This window comes from Pelophylax lessonae (assembly GCF_965119305.1).
Source record: "Pelophylax lessonae genome assembly, chromosome: 3".
Classification (NCBI taxonomy): Eukaryota; Metazoa; Chordata; class Amphibia; order Anura; family Ranidae; genus Pelophylax; species Pelophylax lessonae.
The window spans coordinates 664,400,994-664,426,524 of NC_138770.1; the positions used below are offsets into that span (position 1 = coordinate 664,400,994).

At 44.0% G+C, this 25,531-nt stretch overlaps 1 protein-coding gene across 7 annotated transcripts in view; it reads left to right on the plus strand.

Moving 5' to 3' along the window:
- The window catches only part of PLCB4 (phospholipase C beta 4), a 608,938-nt gene that overhangs the window by 429,254 nt on the left and 154,153 nt on the right, over window positions 1-25,531 (plus strand). For 5 of the 7 annotated variants that reach the window (XM_082250179.1, XM_082250184.1, XM_082250180.1 and 2 more), the window contains 6 exons: window positions 1,587-1,695; window positions 4,240-4,450; window positions 6,279-6,372; window positions 8,637-8,716; window positions 12,013-12,097; window positions 12,217-12,276. In XM_082250179.1, the coding sequence (XP_082106305.1) occupies window positions 1,587-1,695; window positions 4,240-4,450; window positions 6,279-6,372; window positions 8,637-8,716; window positions 12,013-12,097; window positions 12,217-12,276 (639 nt within the window). The remainder of the gene's footprint in view (window positions 1-1,586; window positions 1,696-4,239; window positions 4,451-6,278; window positions 6,373-8,636; window positions 8,717-12,012; window positions 12,098-12,216; window positions 12,277-25,531) is intronic. The other 2 variants (XM_082250183.1, XM_082250185.1) reach the window with 1 other exon arrangement.

Genomic DNA, 25,531 nt, shown 5'->3' on the forward strand with positions numbered 1-25,531 from the left:
CTGCAAGCTGACTCACTAGAAGCAGAGGAGTGTCGGGAGAGCGGAAGCGAGCGAGCAAGGATCTCGTCACAGGAGGCTTCTCCTGTAATTGGGGGCTTATTGTGTGAAAGGGGGACTCTGATGCAGAAGGGGTGACTCTGATGTGAAGGGGGACTAGAAAGAATGGGAGATGGGAGTGGGAGTTATAGGGGTGTCCCTGCTGCTTTCTGTTTATGCCAATGTCCAATTATCTGAAATTAACTGCATATTACCTATGACTTAAGACTAATGGGTTGATTTAATAAAGGCAAATAGACTGTGAACTTTGCTAATACAGTTGGTCCAAAGCTTAGTAAATGAGGGCAAAGCTTCACATTGCAAAGAATACCCAATCACATGCAAGAAAATAATTTAAAAAAAAACATTTTTGCTTGCACAAGTGCCAGTTGACCAGGTTACTAGTATTATCAAAAGGGGAGGACAGTAATGACAGCCTACATACATCCTCCTAGTAGACTTACTTTAACTTCACCATCTGCCAAAAACCTTTGGCCAGTTGACTAGACTTCTAGTATTATCAGAAGGAGAGCACAGCAATGACAGCCTACATACTGTATGTCCTAGTAGGCTGATTTACCTCTCCATCTACCAAATAAATTTGGCCAGTTTCCCAGGCTACTAGTATTATCAGAAGGAGACGACAGTAAAGACAGGCTATATATGTCCTCCTATTAGGCTAACTTTAACTCTCCATATATTAAAAACTTTAGGCCAGTTGGCCAGGCTACTAGCATTATCAGAAGGAGAGGACAGTAATAACTGATTACATATGTCCTCCTAATAGGCTGACTTTACCTCTCCACCATCTACCAAAAACTTTTGGCCAGTTGACCATGCTACTATTATTATCAGAAGAAAAGGACAGTAATGACAGCCTACATATGTCCTCCTAGTAGGCTGACTTTAACGCTTTACCATCTACCAAAACCTAAAATATAATTTTTGGATGGACTGCACCTCTAAATTAAGAGATATAAGCAAATGTATAGCTACGTATGTGCTATTGTTTACGTGGGTTTGTAAATGTGTTAATTGAAAGGAACAACATACAGCCATACCCCGTTTTAAGTACACTCACTTTACGTACACTCGCGAGTACGGACACAGGTTGGTCAGTTTGGCATGGTACCACTCCCAGTTTTTAACATTGGCGTCTATGGGAAATCTTGGTCAGCTTGACATGGCACTGCTCCCAAACCATAAGTGACAGGGATACCAAACTTAGGGAACACCAAGAGGGGACCAAGGACTACAACATATCCTAGGTAATCTACCATGTCATAGTCCTGGATCCCCTAAACATGCTCCCCAAGCTTGGTGTCCTTGTCACTTATGGTTAGGGAGCAGTGCCATGTCAAGCTGACCAAGATTTCCTATGGAGCTAGTGTACTTGCATGCATTAAGAAATGAAAAAAGGTATTGCTTCACTTTAAGTACATTTTCGTTTTACATACATGCTCTGGTCCCATTGTGTACTTAAAAGTGAGGTATGCCTGTATTACATACCATACAAAAATAGCTTAATGATGCTTTTTTTTTTCCTGTAGCATCAAAGAGATCCTCGTCTGAATGAAATCTTGTTCCCGTTCTATGATGCAAAGAGAGCAATGCAGATCATAGAGACCTATGAGCCTGATGAAGAGCTGAGACAAAAAGGTATTCGTATTGGAGACGTATTCTTCAATGTAATTATGGGACTCATATCCTAAACCGAAGTGCTGACACAAATATGGTGGACCTCTGACCCTACTGGTGTAGATGTTTGATAGAGCAATTCATATTCCATATGTGTCTCCTAATAACCTGCCCAGCCACATATAATGGAAAGGACATGTATTTTATGTTATGGATGCATAGAAGGGAGGCCGAATATAATCTGGAAGCCAAGCAAAGTTCATTATGAAAAAAGTTTGATGGCGTTGTGACACTATGACCTAGAAAATAAACTACAGACTGCAAATGACTGCAGAACGCAGAGAGATTTATATTACATTGGCTGTAACCCTTCCACAAAATTCGGCTGCAGGAGGCTGAACAGCTATAATCTGATTAAATTAAGGTGGCCTGGCCAAAAATCGTATTGGGAAATATTGATGGGAAATCATGACTGAATTTATATATATTCACAAGAATTAATGACGAACCTCATAAATGTACTTGATTGAAAATAAAGGAAATGCTTTCACTTTGCTTATGTCCAATCCCCCCCCCCCCCTTCCCATCCCTCTTGGCTGACCTTGCTTGCACTCCCTCGCTGCTCCTTCCCTTTAATAGTCAGCAATCAAGTCAGTGGTATTGGTGACCTATGGGAGTGGTGATGTCACCTTCTTTGGTCATGTGATAGTGTTAGAGCCTAGTAAATGGCTTAGCAGGTCACATCCTTTACTATATGTTCTGAGTGGAACCTGTCCTGTTAAACCGCTGTATGCTCTTGGCCACTGGGCTGCAGCTCAGTTTCAGGGTCTTGGCAATCTTCTTATAGCCTAGGCCATCTTTATGTAGAGCAACAATTCTTTTTTTCAGATCCCCAGAGAATTCTTTGCCATGAGGTGCCATATTGAACTTCCAGTGACCAGAATGAGAGAGTGAGAGTGATAACACCAAATTTAACACACCTGCTCCCCATTCACACCTGAAACCTTGTAACACTAATGAGTCACATGACACCAGGGAGAGAAAATGGCTAATTGGGCCAAATTTGGAGGTTGTCACTAGGGCGTGCCGTCTACTCACTTTTGTTACCAGCGGTTTAGACATTAATGGCTGTGTGTTGAGTTATTTTGAGGGGACAGCAAATTTACACAAATATAGTTGTGTGGCCATATTAGGTCAGTGATGTCCCCAGCATCCACTTGCACCTAATGTGGTTACCTGGCCATATTTTGGACAATGTCATTGGCCAAATATGGTCATGTGGCCACAGTAGGTCAATAATGTCACCAGCATCTGCTTGCGCCTAATGTGGTTACCTGGCCATAGTTTGGACAGTGTCATTGACCAAATATGGCCATGTGGCCATAGTGAGTTGATGATGTCACCAGCATCAGCTTGCACCTCATGTATCCCCCTGGCCATATTTTGGACAATGTAATTGACAAAATATGGCTATGTGGCCATAATAAGTCATTGATGTCATCAGCATCCACTTGCGCCTACTGTGGCTACCTTGCCATTATTAGACAATGTCACTGACCTACTATGGCCATGTGGCCATAGTAGGTCAATGATGTCACCAGCATCAGCTTGCACATCATGTATCCCCTGGCCATATTTTGGACAATGTTATTGACCTAAAATGATTATAGCAGATCAGTGATGTCACCAAAAGCCGCATGCACCTAATATGGCCACCTGCCCTTATTTGGACAATGTCATGTACCAAATATGGCCATGTGACCGTAGTTGGTCAAATATGTCACCAGCATTAGCTTGGACTTACTGCGGCTAACCTGGCCATATTTGAACAATGTCAATGACAAAATAAGGCAATGTGGCCATAATAAATCATTGATGTCACCAGCATCCACTTGCACCTACTGTGGCTACCTTGCCATATTTGGACGATGTCACTGACCAAATATGGGCATGTGGCCATAGTAGGTCAATGATATCACCAGCATCAGCTTGCACCTCATGTATCCCCCTGACCATATTTTGGACAATGTCATTGACCTACTAGTCATAGTAGATCAGTGATGTCATCTACATCCGCATGCACCTAATATGGCCACCTGGCCTTATTTGGACAATGTCATAGACCAAATATGGCCATCTGACCATAGTTGGTCAATTATGTCACTAGGATCCATTTACACCTAATGTGGCTACCTGGCCACATTTGGGCAATGTCATTGGCCAAATATGATCATGCAGCCATAGCAGGTAAGTGATGTCACCAGCATACCCATCCCTCTGTTAGGTGCGTCCCCCAAACCTTAGCTCATCCTTACTCACCACCTCCACCTTTTTACCGGCCAATAAATCGGCAATAAAAAGAAAACTGCTATTACATGATGAGAGCAGAATTTTTTGTCTGGTTCAGATCTGCTTAGCTGTACAGAAGGAATGGCCTCATACCGATCCTAAAATGTTAATTCTTTCACACAGATATAGCTTTTGGAAGCTAAATAAAATTATGTTTGAAAGGTTTTTAGACAAGAAGCGCTCAGCTGACTACTTCTTCTTCTTTACCACTTTCAGATCAAATATCAAGCGATGGATTCTGCCGATATTTGATGTCTGATGAGAATGCCCCAGTCTTTCTCGATCGATTGGAACTCTACCAGGAAATGGAGCATCCGCTTGCACACTATTTTATTAGCTCCTCCCACAATACATACCTTACCGGAAGACAATTTGGTGGGAAATCATCTGTAGAAATGTACAGACAGGTTCTTCTAGCTGGATGCAGGTATTTCTGTATTTTTTTTTTTAATCAAAGCCTAAAGGTTAGTTCAAAAAGATCTCCAGTCTATACCATAGTCCCCATTAGCATGATGTGCGACATAAGGATTACCAATATTGTCTATGAGGCTTATTCACATCTGTATGTTTTGTCTTCTGTGCATCCTGGAAAATAGTAGAGGTCCTTTTTTTTTTTTTTTTTTATTTTTTTTGGCCCTATAGAATGAAAATGCAGGTGCACAAGTATGAACCTAGCCTTAGAAGTCTCCTGTGTTTCAGTTGTCTAATGGTGGCCATACACTCTTCACGATTGGAAAATACTGTATTTTCTGGCATATAAGACTACTTTTGAACCTCAAAAAAATCCCCCAAAAATGGGGGGTCGTCTTATACGCCGAGTATAATTTCTCCAAGGTAACCTAAGTATAAGTATTACCAGTAGATGTAATCTCTCAAGACGCTGGCTGTTTGGGAATCCTGTACTGGTATACCATATGTACCGTAGCTTCGGCTACATACAGTGTACCGTGCTGAACCAATCAGGGAGAGCGATGTATTCTATTATTGAATGCAAAGCCTGCTCGGATTGACGGAGTAACATCAGCCTGCCTCTCTGACTCTGCCAATCCGAGCAGGCTTTGCATTCAATAACAGAATACATCGCTCACTGTGATTGGCTCAGCGTGGTATACTGTATGTAGCCGAAGCTACGGTACATACAGTATACCGGTACAGGATTCCCGCACAGCCAGCATCTTGAGATTACATCTACTGGTAATACTTATACTTAGGGTACCTTGGAGATATTATGAGAGATTACATGTATTACATTACTTGGGGTACCTTGGAGATCTATGAGAAATCTGATGTTTTTCAATGGTGTTGCCTTGATTCGGAAGGGGGGTAGTCTTATACGGCGAGTATAGCCCAAAACCTATGTTTTAACTTGAAAATTAGGGGGGTCGTCTTATACGCCCAGTCGTCTTATACGCCGGAAAATACGGTAATCATTCTCTCTCAATAGGAATAATTGATTATAGTCAACAATCTAATCCAATCAAAATAACACAAACAGGGGAGTGGATTTTCATCAATAGTTGGAAGATACAATCCCGTTATCCATTACATTGGTTTTTCGCCATGCAATCTCAAAATGTGATTGATTGAAATACGATTTAATTTAATGACGGAGGCATTTTAGAGCTGCTAACCAATGCAAAACAATCTACACTTTTCTACCTTGACCAATAAACTCAGTTTGATCACATTTAAACTAAAGTCAACTCTAAATCAGTCAGAAGGAAAGTTAACGACTATTGGATTGTTTGCCGATTCAACTATTCTGATCAAAGCGCACGTCAATCGAATAATAAAATCGAAGTGCATATGGACCTTATTAAAGTCTTTGCATGGGCAAACTGCCTGTAAAATTATGTTTTTTAATTATGTAATAAAGACATTGGAGATTTTTTTTATTGATATATCAGTGTATGTTCTCTCTGTGGCACATTTAAAGTCCCTCTCTGACCTCCTACTTCATTGGATGGGAATAGGAGGAAGAATATTGTATCACTGGTATTTAAGGGGTGGTGCTCAAAGAGAGGTTACAGGAAGGTCCCACCATTAGTATACTTGGTGACCTAGCATTCAGCTGACTTTGGCCTGATTTAGCAGACACTTTTAGATGATTCAAGGTAGATAAACTTTTAATCTGGACTCCGAACCCATAAACCTTCATTTAAAGGATATTAATTCACTTTGTGTGCACCAAATGCCTTTGCAGGTAAAGTATGCTTGTAAACATTTTACTGAATGTATGTCTGTGTTATGGGCAGGTGTGTGGAGCTGGATTGCTGGGATGGAAAAGGTGAAGACCAGGAGCCCATAATTACTCATGGGAAGGCCATGTGTACCGATATCCTCTTTAAGGTATGTAAGATGGTGCCAGAAGGTAGGGGGTTACAATACAACAACACCGGATATCTGTAAATGTCTGCAAGGGCTGAAAGGGGAAAAGTTCTCAGTTCGGCTAGTCAGTAGAGATGGGCTTGGGTTCAGTGTGAACCAGGTTTGGTCAAAAACCCAGAAGGTACCTGTCATTTAGCGGACAATGAGCTGCAGGCAGGAAAATCCCAGACTCGTAGCGTGCACAGATGGGCATGCTCGTGACATCATTGACCTAATATTGTCTTATGGCTATGTTAGGTCAATTACATTAAACTAGAATGGGCTTGTCTTTGGTCCAAACCAAGAAGTTGGCAGTCATTACAGGACAAATGGGTTGTGGATGGGATTCCCCCACTCCAGAGCTTCATTTATAGAAAGGATGGGAGGGGGGTACTCATGACATCATAGACCATATATGGCCACATGGCCATGTTAGGTAATTGACATTGACTTGTGAATGTTCTTGGGTTTGGCCTGAACCCAGAAGTTGGCCGTCATTACTGAGGCAATGGGTTGTGGGTGGGGGATTTCACACTCCAGAGCTTCTTATATACAAAGTATGGGGGGGGGGGGGGGTTGATCTCATGACGCCATAGACCTCTTATGACAGAATATCAACCAAAAATCCAGAAAAAACACAAGAAAAATGCTGACTTTGACCCTAAGAACACCATCTCTACAGTCAAACACAGAGGTGGAAACATTATGCTTTGGGGCTGTTTCTCTGTTAAAAGTACAGGCCAACTTTGGTGCATTGAGTGGCCAATGGATGGGCCATGTATTGTAAAATCTTTGATGGGGAACCTTCTTCCCTCAGCCAGAACACTGAATATGGTTCGTGGATGGGTCTTCCAGCATTACAATGACCCAAAACATACCGCCAAAGCAACAAAGGAGTGGCTCAAGAAGAAGCATATTAAGGTCATGGAGTGGCCTAGCCAGTCTCCAGGCCTTAATCCTATAGAACATTTATGGAGGGAGCTGAAACTTTGAGTTGCCAAGCGACAGCCAAGAAAACTTGAGGATTGCAGGAAGATCTTTAGAGAAGAGTGGACCAAAATCCCTGCTGAGATGAGCGCAAACCTGGTCACCAACTACAAGAAACGTCTGACCTCTGTGCTTGCCAACAAGGGTTTCTCCACCAAGTCATGTTTTGGCTTGGGGATTAAATACTTATCTTACTCAATGAATTGCAACTCAATTTATAACATTTGTATCATGTGTTTTTTCTGAATTTTTGGTTGATATTCTGTCTCTGTCATTTAAAATACACTTATGATAAAAATTATAGACCATTTCTTTGTAAGCGGGCAAACTTACAAAATTTGCAGGGGATCAAATAGTTATGTTCCCCACTGTATGGCCACATGACCATGTTAGGTGAAAGACATTGACTTAGGAATGTTCTTGGGTTTGGCCTAAACCCAGAAGTTGGCTATCGTTACGGATTCAATGGATTTTGGGTGGGAGACTTCCCACCCCAGAGCTCCATGTACTGGGTCAATTCATCGTGGGTGGGAGACTTCCCACCCAGAGCTCCATGTACTGGGCCAATGGATTGTGGGTGGGAGACTTCCCACCCCAGAGCTCTATGTACTGGGTCAATGGATTATGGGTGGGAGACTTCCCACCCAGAGCTCCATGTACTGGGTCAATGGATTGTGGGTGGGAGACTTCCCACCCCAGAGCTCCATGTCCTGGGTCAATGGATTGTGGATGGGAGACTTCCTACCCCAGAGCTCCATGTACTGGGTCAATGGATTGTGGGTGGGAGACTTCCCACCCCAGAGCTCCATGTCCTGGGTCAATGGATTGTGGGTGGGAGACTTCCCACCCCAGAGCTCCATGTCCTGGGTCAATGGATTGTGGGTGGGAGACTTCCCACCCCAGAGCTCCATGTACTGGATCAATGGATTGTGGGTGGGAGACTTCCCACCCCAGAGCTCCATGTCCTGGGTCAATGGATTGTGGGTGGGAGACTTCCCACCCCAGAGCTCCATGTACTGGATCAATGGATTGTGGGTGGGAGACTTCCCACCCCAGAGCTCCATGTATACAAATGATGAGGGCGGTTGCGCAAGTTGTGACATCGTTTAACTAACTTGGCCTCATGGCCATGTGAGTTCAGTAACAGTGTTTTGATTGCTATGCTTAAAGTAAAATGTATTTCATATATGCCTTTTTCCTGTCCTCATTGATTGTTTAAAGACTCATTAACGCGCTGTATTCTCTGCTCATTTTTGAAGGATGTAATACAAGCCATTAGGGAGTATGCGTTTGTCACCTCGGAGTATCCTGTAATCCTTTCATTTGAGAACCATTGCAGGTACCATTTTTTTTGTCCCTGATTGTGAGACTCTCCAGGCATCTCTTGTTACCTCTTCCTTAACTCAGATATAGTAGTGAGCCTTGTATTTAATTTTCAGGGTATTGGGATCTATAGATCTGCAGGAAATAAATGAAAATCTGACACATACAAAGGGGTACTTCACTAACTATATCCAATACTCTAACAGGGATGCAGGCCAGTAAGGAGCTACTTATTGGCTTGCTACCCATTGGCGTACTTGTAAAGAGCCCATAGGACCTCTCAACCGGTCAACAAAAGCTGCCAGAGGAGTGCCGGCTTTCAGTTAGCACTTCTCATTGGAACAACAGTTTTAAATGAGAGTAACCTAGGATGGGTGAGGGAGGGGGAGAAATCCAAAACATAAGGTCCCCAGCTCCTACAGCCCCCTGAGAACATATTTCTTTTCCTAGGAGAGCTTGGTGGACTGAAGTCTGATCATAAAAATAAAAAATTCCCTTAAGGAATAACTGTATTTTACTGGTCCCTCAGCAGTACCAGATATCACCAGCAGTTGTTGCTGATTATTGTATATACAGGCCTCTGACCTGAGAAAACATGGAATCTGTGGGTTGAACTCAGCCAGTGGTTCTAAAACAGTTTTCCATGTAATTGTGTTTGAGGTATAGTTAATATTCTACTCTAATCAAACCCTTTTGTCATCAGTAAATTCATCATATTTAAAGGAAGATCAGTAATATACAGTAATGTGAAGTGCAACTGAACCTTCAATTTAAATCAGCTGAATACATTCCAGGTGCATCAAAACAAAAAACGGGCAAAGTCATACAATTATCTTAGGTAGAAAAGCCTATACCCTGTCAGCATGCTGCAGAGAAGGACTTTCTACATGAAAGCAGTAGTCTCGCTACAGAGGTCAGTGCTAGAACTGTCCAGTCAGCAAAGCTCTTTTATGCTTCCCCCAATACCAGTAGTCAGAGGTTATATCTGGCTAGCCAGAGAGCTTTACCTAAAGCAGCTACTTGGTTACCCACAGGAATTAATATACAATGCTATAGATGCTGGAAAGTGGTACAAGAGACTGAGCAAAATATACAAAGTAGTACCAGTGCTCCTTGGCAGTCAGGCATGGACTGATGTTTCAGCAGCTGAGTAGTCCATAGTGAAATCCAGCAGCAGCCAGAGGTTAGAATTGGTGTGATCAGTAATGCAATCCAGGGACAAGCAAAGGTCTGGACAGGCAATAGACAGTAAATGTAATCCAAGGATAGGCAAAGGTCAAGGCAGGAGGCAGACAGTAAATATAATCCAGGGACTGGCCAAGGTCAGGGAAGCAACAGACAGTAAGTGTAACCCAGGGACAAGCAGAGGTCAGGGCAGGCAGCAGACAGAAAGTGTATTTTAGAGACAGACAGAGGTCATAAGAGGCAGCAGACAGTAGGTGTAATCCAGGGACAGGCAGAGATCAGAGGAGGCAGCAAACAGTATGTGTTATCCAGGAACAGACTGAGGTCAGGGGAGGTGGCAGACAATAAGTATAATCCAGGAACTGGCCGAGGTCAGGGAAGGTGGCAGACAATAAATGTAATCCAGGAACAGACCGAGGTCAAGGCAGGCAGCAGACAGTAAATGTAATCTAGGGACAGACTGAGGTCAGGGGAGGTGGCAGACAGTAATTGTAATTCATACACAGGCCACGATCAGAGGAGGCAGCAAACAGTCTGTGTAATTCAGGAATAGACCGAGGTCAGGGAAGGTGGCAGCCAGTAAATGCAATCCAGGGACAGGCAGGGATCAGGGCGGACAGAGGACAGAAAGGGTAATTCAGGACAGGCAGATCAGTGGAGGCAGCAGACAATAAGTAAAATCCAGGAACAGGCAGAGGTCGGGGCAGGCAGCAGACAGTAAGTGTAATCCAGGGACAGACTAAGGTCAGGGGAGGTGGAAGACGGTAATTGTAATTCATACACTGGCTAAGATAAGAGGAGGCAGCAAACAGTATGTTTAATCCAGGAACAGACCGAGGTCAGGGGAGGTGGCAGACAGTAAATATAATCCAGGAAAAGACTGTTGGCAGGGGAGGTGGCATACAGTTAGTATATTCCAGGAACAGACTGAGGTCAGGGAAGGTGGCATACAGTTAGTATATTCCAGGAACAGACTGAGGTCAGGGGAGGTGGCAGCCAGTGAGTGTAATCCAGGAACAGACCGAGGTCACGAGATGTGGCAGACAGTAAGCTTAGTCCAGGGACGGGCAGGCATCAGGGCAGGCAGCAGACAGTTAGTGTAATTCAGGACAGGCAGATAAAGGAGGCAGCAGGAAATGGGTATTATCCAGGCACAGGCAGACGTTGGGGCAGGCAGCAGACATGAAGTGTATTTCTGGGAGTGACAGGGGTCATGGGAGGCAGCAGGCAATAAGTATAATCCAGGAACAGGCAGAGGTCAGGGAAGGCAGCATACACTAAATGCAATACAGGGACAGACAGGGGACAGAGAATATCTCAGACAGTATATGTAATCCAGGAATAGGCAGAGAGGTCTGAGAAGGCAGCAGATAGTATGTGTAATCCAGAGGCTGGAATAGATCAAGAAAATGGGCATACAGTAAATGTAATCCAGGAAGAGGCATTAGTCAAGGAAGGCCACAGGCAGTAAACAATATCCAAGGATGAGCAAAAGGTCAGGGCAGGCAGAAGACAACTGGGTGTTCCAGGGACAGGTCAGCAAGGTCAGAACAAAGTGAAAAACTGGTGTAGTACAAAGCGATCAGAATCCTGGGCTTGTGATGTTGAAATACAGCGTTACAGCACCAGTGGACAATCGCAATCATAGCAGGAGAGGCTAAGCAGATGAAGCCAACCTGCCACCTAGCAATAAGGACGCAGCCCCAGGGGAGTGCCACCACCTGCCAATGGGAATGGAGGAGGTCCCGCCACCCAAGAACGGCCAGGAGTGAGACATGGACTGAGTGGTGGGATGCTTCTAACAAGCTCATCCTTCCAAAGGGAGAGCAAATGCCTTCTCTACAGCATGCTGGCAGGGTACAGGCTTTACTACACAAGCTGTGGCTGCTTTCTAGAGAAAATAAACTGTAGGACTCTGCACACATTTTGTATTGATAATGTACCTTGAACCTATTTAACAGATGTATACTGAAAGCTTGACTGAGCTTTACAATCAGTGATCCGTGTATTAGAGACCCCCAGACCCCAGTTCAGAAAATTCTACAATCTGACATACTGTTTGAAAATTGAAATTGCACTTTGTCATTTGGGTACATGCTGTATTTAAAAAGTTTTACTATATTTCAGTAAATATCAACAGTACAAGATGTCCAAATACTGCGAGGAAATTTTCGGGGATCTCCTACTAAAGCAGCCCCTTGAGTCATACCCGGTATGTAACCAAGATTTCCATCTCGTCTTATAAGGTGTTCTTTTTTTTTTTTGAGTGTTATTCACGTCACTGATGGACTTGTAGAGAATGAAGTTGAGGAATATTGTTCATCTCCGCAGGCACATGCCAATGAACCCAACAAACAAGGCAAAGGAAAGCATGCACAACCCTCTTGTGAAGTAAAGAAAAAAAATCTTAAGCTTTGCTGCCACCTAGTGACACAATATGATATGACCATTGGGATAGGAATGAAGGGGCTTGGATGGGGCACGCTAAGCGGAATTTGGACTTTCTGCTGCATGCAGTGAAAACATTTTATGTGTTCTCTAACGTGCAGTGCGGGTTTATTTATTTGGAATATCAGTGTCATGTTTGTAAAGGCTAAAGGCATGATTCCTTCTTTTTTTTCTACTAATTTTTTTATGGAAAAGTAAAGATATAAAAAATGATACATTGTAGTTTGTTGGAAGTTAAAGCTGAACTCCGGGCAGGTATTAAAGACACACATTATTGCAGCTCTGTAACTTTTAATGCATCATTTTATTTAATGCAAGCACCTGATTATGGCTCTTGCAGTCTATACAGCAGAATTTATACATTTCATTTGGAAAGTATTCACAGCGCTTCACTTTTTCCACATTTATGTTACAGCTTTATTCCAAAATTGATTAAATTCATTATTATCCTCCTAATTCTGCAAACAATATCCCATAATGACAATGTGAAAGAAGTTTATTTAAAAATCTTTGCAAATTTTTAAAAATAAAAAAATAAAAAAAAATCCCATGTACATAAGTATTCACACCCTTTGCTCAAAACTTTGTTGAAGCACCTTTGGCACCAATTACAGCCTCAAGTCTTTTTGGGTATGATGTTACAAGCTTGGCACACCTATTTTTGGGCAGTTTCTCCCCTTCTTCTTTGCAGGATCTCTCAAGCTCCATCAGGTTGGATGGGGAGCGTCGGTGCACAGTCATTTTCAGATCTCTCCAGAGATGGTAAATCTGGTTCAAGTCTGGGCTCTGGCTGGGCCTCTCAAGGACATTCACAGAGTTGTCCCGTAGCCACTCCTTTGTTATCTTGGCTGTGTGCTTAGATTCCTTGTCCTGTTGGAAGATGAACATTCACCCCAGTCTGAGGTCCAGAGCGCTCTGGAGCAGGTTTCATCAAGGATGTCTCTGTACATTGCTGCATTCATCTTTCCCTCAATCCTGACTAGTCTCCCAGTTCCTGACGCTGAAAAATATCCCCACAACATGATGCTGCCACCACCATGCCTAACAGTAGGGATGGAATTGGCCAGGTGATGACATGATGCTTGCCATTCAGGCCAAAGAGTTCAATCTTCGTTTCATCAGACCAGATAATTTTGTTTCTCATGGTCTGAGAGTCTTCCAGGTGCCTTTTGGCAAACTGCAGGTGGGCTGTCATGTGCCTTTTACTGAGGAGTGGGTTCTGTCTGGTCACTCTACCATACAGGCCTGATTGGTGGAATTCTGCAGAGATGGTTGTTCTTCTGGAAGGTTCTCCTCTCTCCACAGAGAAATGCTGGAGCTCTGTCAGAATGACCATTGGGTCCTTGGTCACCCCCCTGACTAAGGCCCTTCTCCCCCAATTGCTCAGTTTGGTCAGGTGGTCCACTCTAAGAATAATCCTGAAGAATAACTTCTTCCATTTATGGATGATGGAGGCCACTGTGCTCATTGGGACCTTCAATGCTGCAGAAATTTTTCTGTACCCTTCCCCAGATCTGTGCCTCCATACAATCCTGTCTCAGAGGTCTACAGACAATTCCTTAGACTTCATGGCTTGGTTTTTGCTCTGACATGCACTGTTAACTGTGGGACCTTATATAGACAGGTGTGTGCCTTTCCAAATCATGTCCAATCAACTGAATTTACCACAGGTGGACTCCAATTAAGTTGTAGAAACGTGTAAAGCACATGTGTCAAACACAAGGCCCGCGGGCCGAATCCGGCCCTCCAGGTCATTTCATGTGGCCCTTGCACCTCTCCTGCAGCTGCAGGAGAGCTCCAGCCTCTGTACTTTTTGCTTTCCAGCAATGCCTACAGCTTCTTCCCAGCAGCTGCACAAGATAAGGGAGGTTCACTGTGATGTAAGGGAGGGTGAGGGACTCAACTTCTGATGGTGGGGAGGCTCTTAACATCTTATGTAAGGGTAGGGGATGCTCTGGACATCTAGTCTTACAGATACAACTGGCCCTTTTAACCGGTTGCCGACCGCCGCAAGTACATATACTGCGGCGGTCAGCCCCGGCCAGGTAAAGTGACGTACCGGTACGTCACTAGCCTGTCACTTCCTTGTGAGCCAATAGCGGGCAAGCGCGCGCCCGCCCCGGGTCATTCCCTGGGAAGTCCGTGCGTGTGACCGGCGGACCCGATGTCCGCCGGTCACTCGCGATCATCCTCCGTGAAGGGAGAAAGGCAGGCGGCTAATGTAAACAAGCCGCCTGTCATTCTCCCCTCTGTAGGAATGGAGATCACACGGTTCTACTATGTAGGACCGTTGATCACTGTTCCTACACCAGTAGCCATGTCCAATCACAGTTAGGAACACGCCCCTAGGGACACACTTAACCCCTCCTTCCCCAATAAAGTTAACCCCTTCCCTGCCAGTGTTATTTTTACAGTAACAGTGCATATGTATAGTACTGATTACTGTAGTAATGTCACTGGTAACCCCAAAAATGTCAGTCAAGGGTCCGATCTGTCCGCCGCAATGTCGCAGTCCCGCAAAAAAAATCGCAGATCGCCGCCATTACGCCTTTAAAAAAAACACCAAAAATGACAGAAATCTTTCCCTTAGTTAGTAAACGCAATAACTTTTGCACAAACCAATCAAAATACGCTTTTTGCGATTTTTTTTACCAAGCATATGTAGCAGAAAACAAATTGGCCAAAAATGTTAAAAAATTGTGATTTTTTTTTTTGGAATTTCATATAAAAAAAATTGAAAAATATTGTTATTTTTGCAAAATTTATGCTCTTTTTTTGTTTATAGCGCAAAAAGTAGAAATCGCACAGGTGATAAAATACCACCAAAAGAAAGCTCTGTTTGTGGGAAAAAAAGGACGTCAAATTCGTTTAGGTACAGCGTCGCACGACCGCGCAATTGTCTTTTAAAGTCACGCAGTGCCGAATCGCAAAAAAAAAACCCTGGTCGGAATGGGGGTAAAATCTTCCGGGGCTTAAGTGGTTAAGGGCAATCATAATGCTGATGCGGTCTGCGATTAAATTGAGTTTGACACCCCTGATCTAAAGGATGATTAGTGGAAACAGGATGCACCTGAGCTCAATATTGAGTGTCATGGCAAAGGGTGTGAATACTTGTGTACATGGGATTTTTTCATTTTTATTTTTAATCAATTTGCAAAGATTTCAAACAAACTTCTTTCATGTTGTCGTTATGGGGGATTATTTGTAGAATTTTCAGGAAAATAATGAATTTAATCCATTTTGGAATAATAGCTGTAATGTAACAAAATGTGGAAAAAGTGAAGCGCTGTGAATACTTTCAGGATGTACTGTAGAGGGGGAGGAAGAAGCAGCATAAGGAGCCAATCAGTTGTGCTTGAGTTCAAGGAACATGCTGATAAGAGGAAAGAGCAGAGTGACAGAGAGATGAGCGCATCAGTTTCCTGCTTCTTCCTTTCAATGTCCAGTTGGGCCCAAACCCCTAGGAAGTGGTCACATGATCCCATTCCCCGATGGTCCAATGAGATGCTTGCAGAACTGTACATAACAAAAGGGCAGGGATGGCAGGACATACAGTGCATTGCGAAAGTATTCGGCCCCCTTGAACTTTTCGACCTTTTTGCCACATTTCAGGCTTCAAACATAAAGATATAAAACTGTAATTTTTTGTGAAGAATCAACAACAAGTGGGACACAATCATGAAGTGGAACGAAATTTATTGGATATTTCTAACTTTTTTAACAAATAAAAAACTGAAAAATTGGGCGTGCAAAATTATTCAGCCCCCTTAAGTTAATACTTTGTAGCGCCACCTTTTGCTGCGATTACAGCTGTAAGTCGCTCGGGGTATGTCTCTATCAGTTTTGCACATCGAGAGACTGACATTTTTGCCCATTCCTCCTTGCAAAACAGCTCGAGCTCAGTGAGGTTGGATGGAGAGCGTTTGTGAACAGCAGTTTTCAGTTCTTTCCATAGATTCTCGATTGGATTCAGGTCTGGACTTTGACTTGGCCATTCTAACACCTGGATATGTTTATTTGTGAACCATTCCATTGTAGATTTTGCTTTATGTTTTGGATCATTGTCTTGTTGGAAGACAAATATCCGTCCCAGTCTCAGGTCTTTTGCAGACTCCATCAGGTTTTCTTCCAGAATGGTCCTGTATTTGGCTCCATCCATCTTCCCATCAATTTTAACCATCTTCCCTGTCCCTGCTGAAGAAAAGCTGGCCCAAACCATGATGCTGCCACCACCATGTTTGACAGTGGAGATGGTGTGTTCAGGGTGATGAGCTGTGTTGCTTTTACGCCAAACATAACGTTTTGCATTGTTGCCAAAAAGTTCGATTTTGGTTTCATCTGACCGGAGCACCTTCTTCCACATGTTTGGTGTCTCCCAGGTGGCTTGTGGCAAACTTTAAACAACACTTTTTATGGATATCTTTAAGAAATGGCTTTCTTCTTGCCACTCTTCCATAAAGGCCAGATTTGTGCAGTATACGACTGATTGTTGTCCTATGGACAGAGTCTCCCACCTCAGCTGTAGATCTCTGCAGTTCATCCAGAGTGATCATGGGCCTCTTGGCTGCATCTCTGATCAGTCTTCTCCTTGTATGAGCTGAAAGTTTAGAGGGACGGCCAGGTCTTCGTAGATTTGCAGTGGTCTGATACTCCTTCCATTTCATTATTATCGCTTGCACAGTGCTCCTTGCGATGTTTAAAGCTTGGGAAATCTTTTTGTATCCAAATCCGGCTTTAAACTTCTCCACAACAGTATCTCGGACCTGCCTGGTGTGTTCCTTGTTCTTCATGATGCTCTCTGCGCTTTAAACGGACCTCTGAGACTATCACAGTGCAGGTGCATTTATACAGAGACTTGATTACACACAGGTGGATTCTATTTATCATCATTAGTCATTTAGATCAACATTGGATCATTCAGAGATCCTCACTGAACTTCTGGAGAGAGTTTGCTGCACTGAAAGTAAAGGGGCTGAATAATTTTGCACGCCCAATTTTACAGTTTTTTATTTGTTAAAAAAGTTTGAAGTATCCAATAAATTTCGTTCCACTTCATGATTGTGCCCCACTTGTTGATTCTTCACAAAAAATGACAGTTTTATATCTTTATGTTTGAAGCCTGAAATGTGGCAAAAGGTCGCAAAGTTGAAGGGGGCCGAAAACTTTCGCAATGCACTGTAATTTGGCCACATTACTATAAAAGAAGTAATTGTCCCAATATAGCCATGGGACTATATTTGGTCACAGATATCATGTGCATCCCCGCCCTGCAACTGCGTGTGAAACGGCGGGGGATGCTCATGACATCATTGACCTCCCACTTGAATCTCATTGGCCCAGCAACACAGCTAACTTCCAGTTTCTAGACCGAACCGAAGCTTATCTAGTCACAGGGTGGCGGTAGGGAAAGGACCTGTAAGTGAAAGTGAAACTGTAGCACAGGGGTCTTCAAACTTTGGTCCTCCAGTTGTTCAGGAACTACAATTCCGATCATTCCTAGTCATGTCTGTGAATATCAGAGTTTTACAATGCCTCATGGGAGGTGTAGTTCCGCAACAGCTGGAGGGCCGTAGTTTGAGGATCCCTAGTGTAGCAGAAAAAGATCTGGTCTCCTTTCCTGCTATAGGCTGTGCTGTGTAAATAATAAAACTGGATGAACAGAAATACAAATTGGCAAGTAAAACAGGTCTTGTATAAGTATTTCAGCTGTTTGTCTGGAGTAAAGCTTTAAGTTTTAGAAATGAAAGGTCCTGTAAGGGGGGTTATAAATTACTTTGGCCAGTTCCATTTAATCTGGCCATAAACTAGTAGATTTTCAAATGAACGTTCGTATAACAAATTCTCAGTACATTCGATCTTGATGAATGTCGTTCGACTTATATCTGATATCGATGTCCCAATCCTGCCCTTAGTCTTCAGTGGGTGTAATGTGTGCACTGTGACCTGCTGTTGTGTCAGACACTTTGAGTGGAAATTATCAGGCTTTTTGTACCAGCATGATGCACAGAGCTTATTATAAATGACAAGAAGGAGGAATTCCAAATCTGTTTTGTGTCCTGGATTGTTACTTAACTTTTCACCAGCTTGTACACTACTATATAGAGCAGGGGTCTTCAAACTATGGCCCTCCAGTTGTTCAGGAACTACAATTCCCATCATGCCTAGTCATGTCTGTGAATGGTCAGTTTTCCAATGCCTCATGGGATGTGTAGTTCCACAACAACCGGAGGGCCATAGTTTGAGGATCCCTGATATAGACTATGGGTCATATTTAAAAAAAAGTTTGCAGAGTTATCTGGAAAAATCATCATTGTGGCCACTAGATGGAGCCGAGAAACTTGCTTTTTTAAAAATAATCAGTGCCACCTAATGGCTATAATACGGTATTTTCACTTTTTACATTTTATTTTTTTTTTTAATGATTAACCTTCAATCTGCAGAGCATATAGCCTGAGAACATTTGAATTTTGCAGTTTAACACAACACATTTTTTTTTGTAAATACACCCCTATGTGTACTAAGCATTTATCCAGAGCATGAGCTCTGCTCTCAGCCTTTTGCAGTACAAGGGAGTTGCAGCACAAAGTGTGCACATGCAGTGCCATCTTAAGAGCATTAAAGGGCCCCGGGCAATGCAGTGCACTGGGGCCCCGCCTACAAAATCATCCACGAGAATAAAAATGTAAATTATCGATAAGGCGATATTTATTGGTACAGCAGTGCCAGGCTAATGACAGCTTCCAAGTTGGGCAGCTGGGTCCGGTGAACACACACACGGACGGGAGTCCGACTCAACTGTCCTGTGTGTGTGCCTCTTACCATGGAGGCAGACAGGCATTCCTGCAGTTGCGGGCTCCCCCTTCACAGCCCAAGTGGCCTGACAGCAGCGCAGGGCCGACAGACGCTTGCCACCTGCTAAGTTTGGCGGTGGGATGGACACGGGAATCGTGAATATTGCTTGGCTGGGGCGCTGGGCAGGTATGGCCCCCCGGGCAACTGGGGCCCCTGGGCAACTGCCCAGCATGCCCATTCGGTAAGATGGCCCTGTGCACATGCTTAGCATGGATTGGGCCTGTAAAGATAGTGTTGGTAAAATGGATAATGATATTGCTACTTCATGGAGTTCTCTTCCAGAATGTTGGGAGATGTGCACTGAGGTGTCCCCGTGGAATTGTAGCCATTCAGTTCATAAATTACTACAGTCCATAGAAGTGTATGTGTAGCCAAAACTTTTGCTAGCTTTGGATAGCGTAAGGAAAGGTTACAACCCCTGCCAGTTTACATTTTGCTGCCTGTGTAGGAGAGCTTGGAGAGTTTTCCTGCCACTTCCTGAACTAGGCACGCAACAGGAAGTGAGAAGAAATGGTTTCAAAGGTTGTTTTCACCAGAGCACGTCTTGATCTGCTGACAACTTTTAAATATTGGGTTTTTCATCACTTTCTGTTTCATTGACAATGGTCACTAGAAACAATTAAATAAGCTCAGACACTAGGGAAGTAAATGACAATGATCACTAGGTTTGGGGCTTGGGCTGGATCCAAACCAGGAAGTTGGCTGCCATTACAGTTCTAATTCCCCACCCTACAGCTCTATGGATACAAAAGATGAGGGGTTTACTTGTGATGTCATTGACCACATGGCCATATTAGGGCAATGACACTGATCCAATATGGCCATGTGTTCATATTAGCTTATTGCTCGTTACATCTTTGACCTAATTTGGCCTTATGCCCATGTTAGGCTAATGGCACTGACTTAGGAATGGGCTTGGGTTTGGCCTGAACTCATACGTTGACTGTCATTACTAGGCCAGTGAGCTTTGGGTGGGCGATTCCCCACCACAGAGCTCCATGTATACAAGGATGGGTGGTATACTCATGACATCATTGACCTAATATGGCCACATGGCCATGTTAGATCAGTGCCATTGATGTAATATGGCCACGTATCTATATTAGGTTATTGCTCTTTACGTTCTTGAACTAAATTGGCCTTATGGCCATGTTGGGAAAATGGAATTGACTTGGGAATGGGCTTGGGTTTGGTCTGAACTCAGAAGTTGACTGTCATTACTGGGCCAATGAGCTGTTGGTCGGCGATTCCCCAAGGATGGGTAGTATACTCCTGACATCATTGACCTAATATGTTAACATGGCCATGTTAGATCAATACCATTGATGTAATATGGCCACGTGTCCATATTAGGTTTTTGCTCATTATGTCCTTGACCTAAATTGGCCTTATGGCCATGTTGGGCATTGACTTAGGAATGGGCTTGGGTTTGGTCTGAATTTAGAAGTTGACTGTCATTACTGGGCCAATGAGTTGTGGTTGGGCAATTCCCCACCCAGAGCTCCACGTATACAAGGATAGGTGGTATACTCATGACATCATTGACCTAATATGGTCATGTTAGATCAGTGCCATTGATGTAATATGGCCATGTGTTCATATTAGGTTATTCTCATTACGTACTTGACCTAAATTGGCCTTATGACCATATTGTTGGGCCAATGGCATTGACATAGGAATGGGCTTGGGTTTAGTCTGAACTCAGAAGTTGACTGTCATTACTGGGCCAATGAGCTGCGGATGTGCGATTCCCAACCCCAGATGTCCATGTATACAAGGATGGGGGGGGGGGGGTATTCATGATATCATTGACCTAATGTGGCAAGATGGCCATATTAGATCAGTGCCAATGATGTAATCTGACCACATGTCCTTATTAGGTTATTGCTAGTTACATCCTTGATCTAATTTGACCTTTTGGCCATATTGGGCCAATGGCTTTGACTTGGGAATGGGCTTGAGTTTAGTCTGAACTCAGAAGTTGACTGCCATTACTGGGCTAATGAGCTGTGGGTGGGGGCGATTCCCCATCCCAGAGCTCTGTATACAAGAATGTGGGGGTATACTCATGACAGTATTGACCTAATACTGCCACAGGGCCATTTTAGATCATTGCTGTTGATGTAATATGGCCATGTGTCCAATATAGGTCATTGCTCGTTACGTCCTTGACCTAATATAGCCTTATGGCCATGTTGGGCTAATGGCATTGACTTAGGAATGGGCTTGGGTTTGGTCTGAACTCAAAAGTTGACTGACATTACTTGGCCAATAATCTGTGGGTGGGAGATGTATACAAGGATCGGGGCATATGCATGACATCATTGACCCAATTTGCCCACATTAGGTCAATTATATTAGGTCAATGACATCACAAGAGTCCCCACCTCTTCGTGTATGTAGGTAGCAAGGCGAGGAATTTCTCACGCGCAGCCTTTTGGCAGCTAACTTTTGGATTCGGCTGAACTTAGTTTAGACCAAACCCAAACTCATCATTAATGATTACCAAGACAAAAAGAGAGGGAGAATCTCTCAGCGGAGAAACATTGCAACAAAAACTCCAACTCCTCCACAACTAGGAACATTTTTGGGTATACATACCATTTAAAATTAGAATTCCCATGACTTCAGAAGTCTAAACACAACCAAACAGCTTCTGGAGAAGCCAGCAATACTATAGGGGGGTCTCCAAACTGTGGCCGGCGGGCCAGGTGAGGCCCTTTGCTTGCCGTTATCGGGCCCTTGGGGCACTATTCCGCTCACTGATATTAGGCACTACTCCTCCCACTGATACCAAAGATGAGGGACCATTCCTTATACTAACACCAACATTGGGGCATAATTTCTACCACTGATACAAACTATAGAGCACTATTACTCCCAGTAACACTAAAGATTGGGCACATTTACTCCCACTGATACCATCAATACGGTACCAATCCTTCCACCGACACCAGAGATGGGGAACTATTTCTGCAGCATTTTCCACTCCCACTGGTCACAGTCTGGCCCCCCTAGCGTCTGAAGACCAGTAAACCGGTGTTCCGTGAGAATTACCTACCCCGTGAGAATTACCTACCCCTCGTCACTTCCGGCCAGAAAGAGCTGAGCAGCGCAGCACTGCGCATGCTCAGAGCCCTGGATACGTGATGGAAGAACAGAGGAGCTTACTAGTGCGCATGCGCACTAGTATGAAACGATCACGGTGTACCGTGAGAAAAACCTACCGACGCGGCGCTTACATAAAACAGCTGTGCGGCAATACGAATCATCTCCGCTCCTGTCCCGGTCACTTCCCTGCTCTCGGCAAGTAAATATAAAAGCGGCTTTCGGCTCCGTGATTTATCTTTTCATACAGCCGCTGCCGCTTTTATATTTACTATCCGAGATCAGGGAAGTGACCGGGACAGGAGCGGAGATGATTTGTATTGCAGCCCAGCTGTTTTAATGTACCCGCTGCATTACATACAGTGCCGAGTACCAGAAGTGACGAGGGGTAGGTTTTTCTCACGGGTAGGTAATTCTCACGGAACACCGGCCCTATGTTCAGAAAGTTTGGAGACCCATGCTATAGGGTGTATTTATAAAACATTTGCAGATTTATTTGTTTTGTGAAAACTGGATGTACATTCAATCTGGGTTATTGTTATTAGACTATTTTCTCTTTAGGTCAACAGGTATTTATTTCCTATGATTATCAGCTCCATCTAGTGACCATAATGTGGTATTTTCCTTATTCAGTCTAAAAATAGCCTCAGTTTTGCCCCTATTTATAATGAGTGTGCATGCCGATTCACAGGGCAAATATCTCTGCAAACATTATTTTTATATATAAATGCACCACATAGTCTTAAAAGGCCTTTTTTTTTCTAATAGAATCGATTTTTTATTAAACACAAATTTGCATTGCTGATAAGAAAGGTTGGCGACTTGCATCATGTGACTGACATAGCTTTGATAATTTCGGCAATTGAGCACTGCACTGACGTTGAGGTTTGCTGTCAGCAGTGCATACCCCCCAACATTCCTGGATGGGGTATAACAGTGTCCCTGCCACTCCAGACACCTGAGAGGTCTGCACTGACCACGGCCTGGATTCTGGATCTCATTGCACATGTGGACCTGTTGGGGAGTATGCCTGCAGAGTGACATCACTTGCTTTCTTTCTTGCTGTAATTATGCACTCTGTGTTTTGTCTTTGTCTCTTTTATTTACCCCCCCGGACTTTATGAGTTTTATTTGACAGGTTCAATTGTACTGCTATGTCCTTTAGCATTCTAGGGGTGCCCTCAGTGGTGTATTTAGGTTTTGTTCTGCCCTAGGCCCTAGACTAAACTTGTGCACCCCCTAATTTACATATGACCCACCCCTTCCTGTAAAGGCCATGCCCTTTACTGTTTACGAACCACCCTGTCATCTGTGAACCACAGACCACAAGTCTATCAGTGCCCATCAGCGTAGCCTCATCAGTTCCCATACGTTCAGCCTCATCAGTGCCCATCAGTGCAGCCTCATCACTGACCGCTTTATGGGGATGCCAGACCGATTTGCCTCCTGGACTCTGCCCTCTGGCCCAATTTCACCCCATAAGACTGGCACTATATTAAAAGTGTAGCGCAAGCCGGCGAAGACCCTTTTCATGCGGTAACCGGGAGGAAGCTGTTTTTTTTGTGCAGGGTGCAGCTTTTTTGCCGCCCTAGGCCTGGGTCTTGTTGGCCTAGGCCAAGATACAGCACTGGGTGCCCTGACTGTGTAAGCCGCAAGAGAATTGATCTATTTCTCATCAAAAAGTGTATTTATTATGCAGAATTTTACAGATTCCTTAGACCTAGATGCATCAGTTTTTGCCCCAGAGGAGCTTTAACCAGTTCTGGACCGGAAGATTTTCCCCCTTAAGTATCAGGCAATTTTTTGCTATTCGGCACTTAATTTTAACGGAAAATTGCGTGAGACACTGTACTGAAGTAAAATTGATGTCCTTTTTTCCCACAGATAGAGCTTTCTTTTGGTGGTATTTGATCACCTGTGCGATTTTTATTTTTTGCGCTATAAAAAAAAAAGAGAGACAATTCTGAAAAAACAAAATTTTTCACATTCTGCTATATAACATTCCCAAAAAAAAAAAAAAATGTAACAATCTAATTTATTCATCATTTTAGGCCAATTTGTTTTCTGCTACATATTTTTGTTTAAAAAAAAAAAAAATTGCAATAAGCGTACTTTGATTGGTTTGCGCGACATTGCGGCGGACAGATCGGTGCAGTAATCCAGTGTGAAATTCTGCTTTCATGTAGGAGCTTCCTGTAAGAAAGATTGCTCTCTCTCTCCCTGTGCAGAGTGACTGGTCTTGTCTCCGCCCCCTCCTGTAGTTTTCTGCTGGCAGCCTGTAGTGGGTGGAGCCTGCTGGATCCCTCCTACAGCTTTGCTCTCTCTCCTGTGTAGGGTGACTGGTCTTGTCTCCGCCCCCCTCCTGTAGTTTTCTGCTGGCAGCCTGTAGTGGGTGGAGCCTGCTGGATCCCTCCTACAGCTCTGCTCTCTCTCCATGTGCAGGGTGACTGGTCTTGTCTCTGCCCCCCTCCTGTAGTTTTCTGCTGGCAGCCTGTAGTGGGTGGAGCCTGCTGGATCCCTCCTACAGCTTTGCTCTCTCTCCTGTGTAGGGTGACTGGTCTTGTCTCCGCCCCCCTCCTGTAGTTTTCTGCTGGCAGCCTGTAGTGGGTGGAGCCTGCTGGATCCCTCCTACAGCTCTGCTCTCTCTCCATGTGCAGGGTGACTGGTCTTGTCTCCGCCCCCCTCCTGTAGTTTTCTGCTGGCAGCCTGTAGTGGGTGGAGCCTGCTGGATCCCTCCTACAGCTTTGCTCTCTCTCCTGTGTAGGGTGACTGGTCTTGTCTCCGCCCCCCTCCTGTAGTTTTCTGCTGGCAGCTTGTAGTGGGTGGAGCCTGCTGGATCCCTCCTACAGCTCTGCTCTCTCTCCATGTGCAGGGTGACTGGTCTTGTCTCCGCCCCCCTTCTGTAGTTTTCTGCTGGCAGCCTGTAGTGGGTGGAGCCTGCTGGATCCCTCCTATATCTCTGCTCTCTGCACAGGCTTTGTACAGCACAGTGATGACATCACTGATACTTTGACCATTTATTATCTGGGTTTGCAATGGGATTTGGGCCAACAAAGGTGATTTATATCCTTTGTGGCTATTTCAGAATTAATTCAAATTAAAGTTTTTGTGCCCGGAGTTCAGCTTTAAAGATTGCAAAGCAGAATGTGGAATTAGGGTGCAGACACGACACCCACAAAAATAATGTGTGAGAAGATGGAGACACGGGGTTTGCAGCCAGTCAATGGATGGACATCAG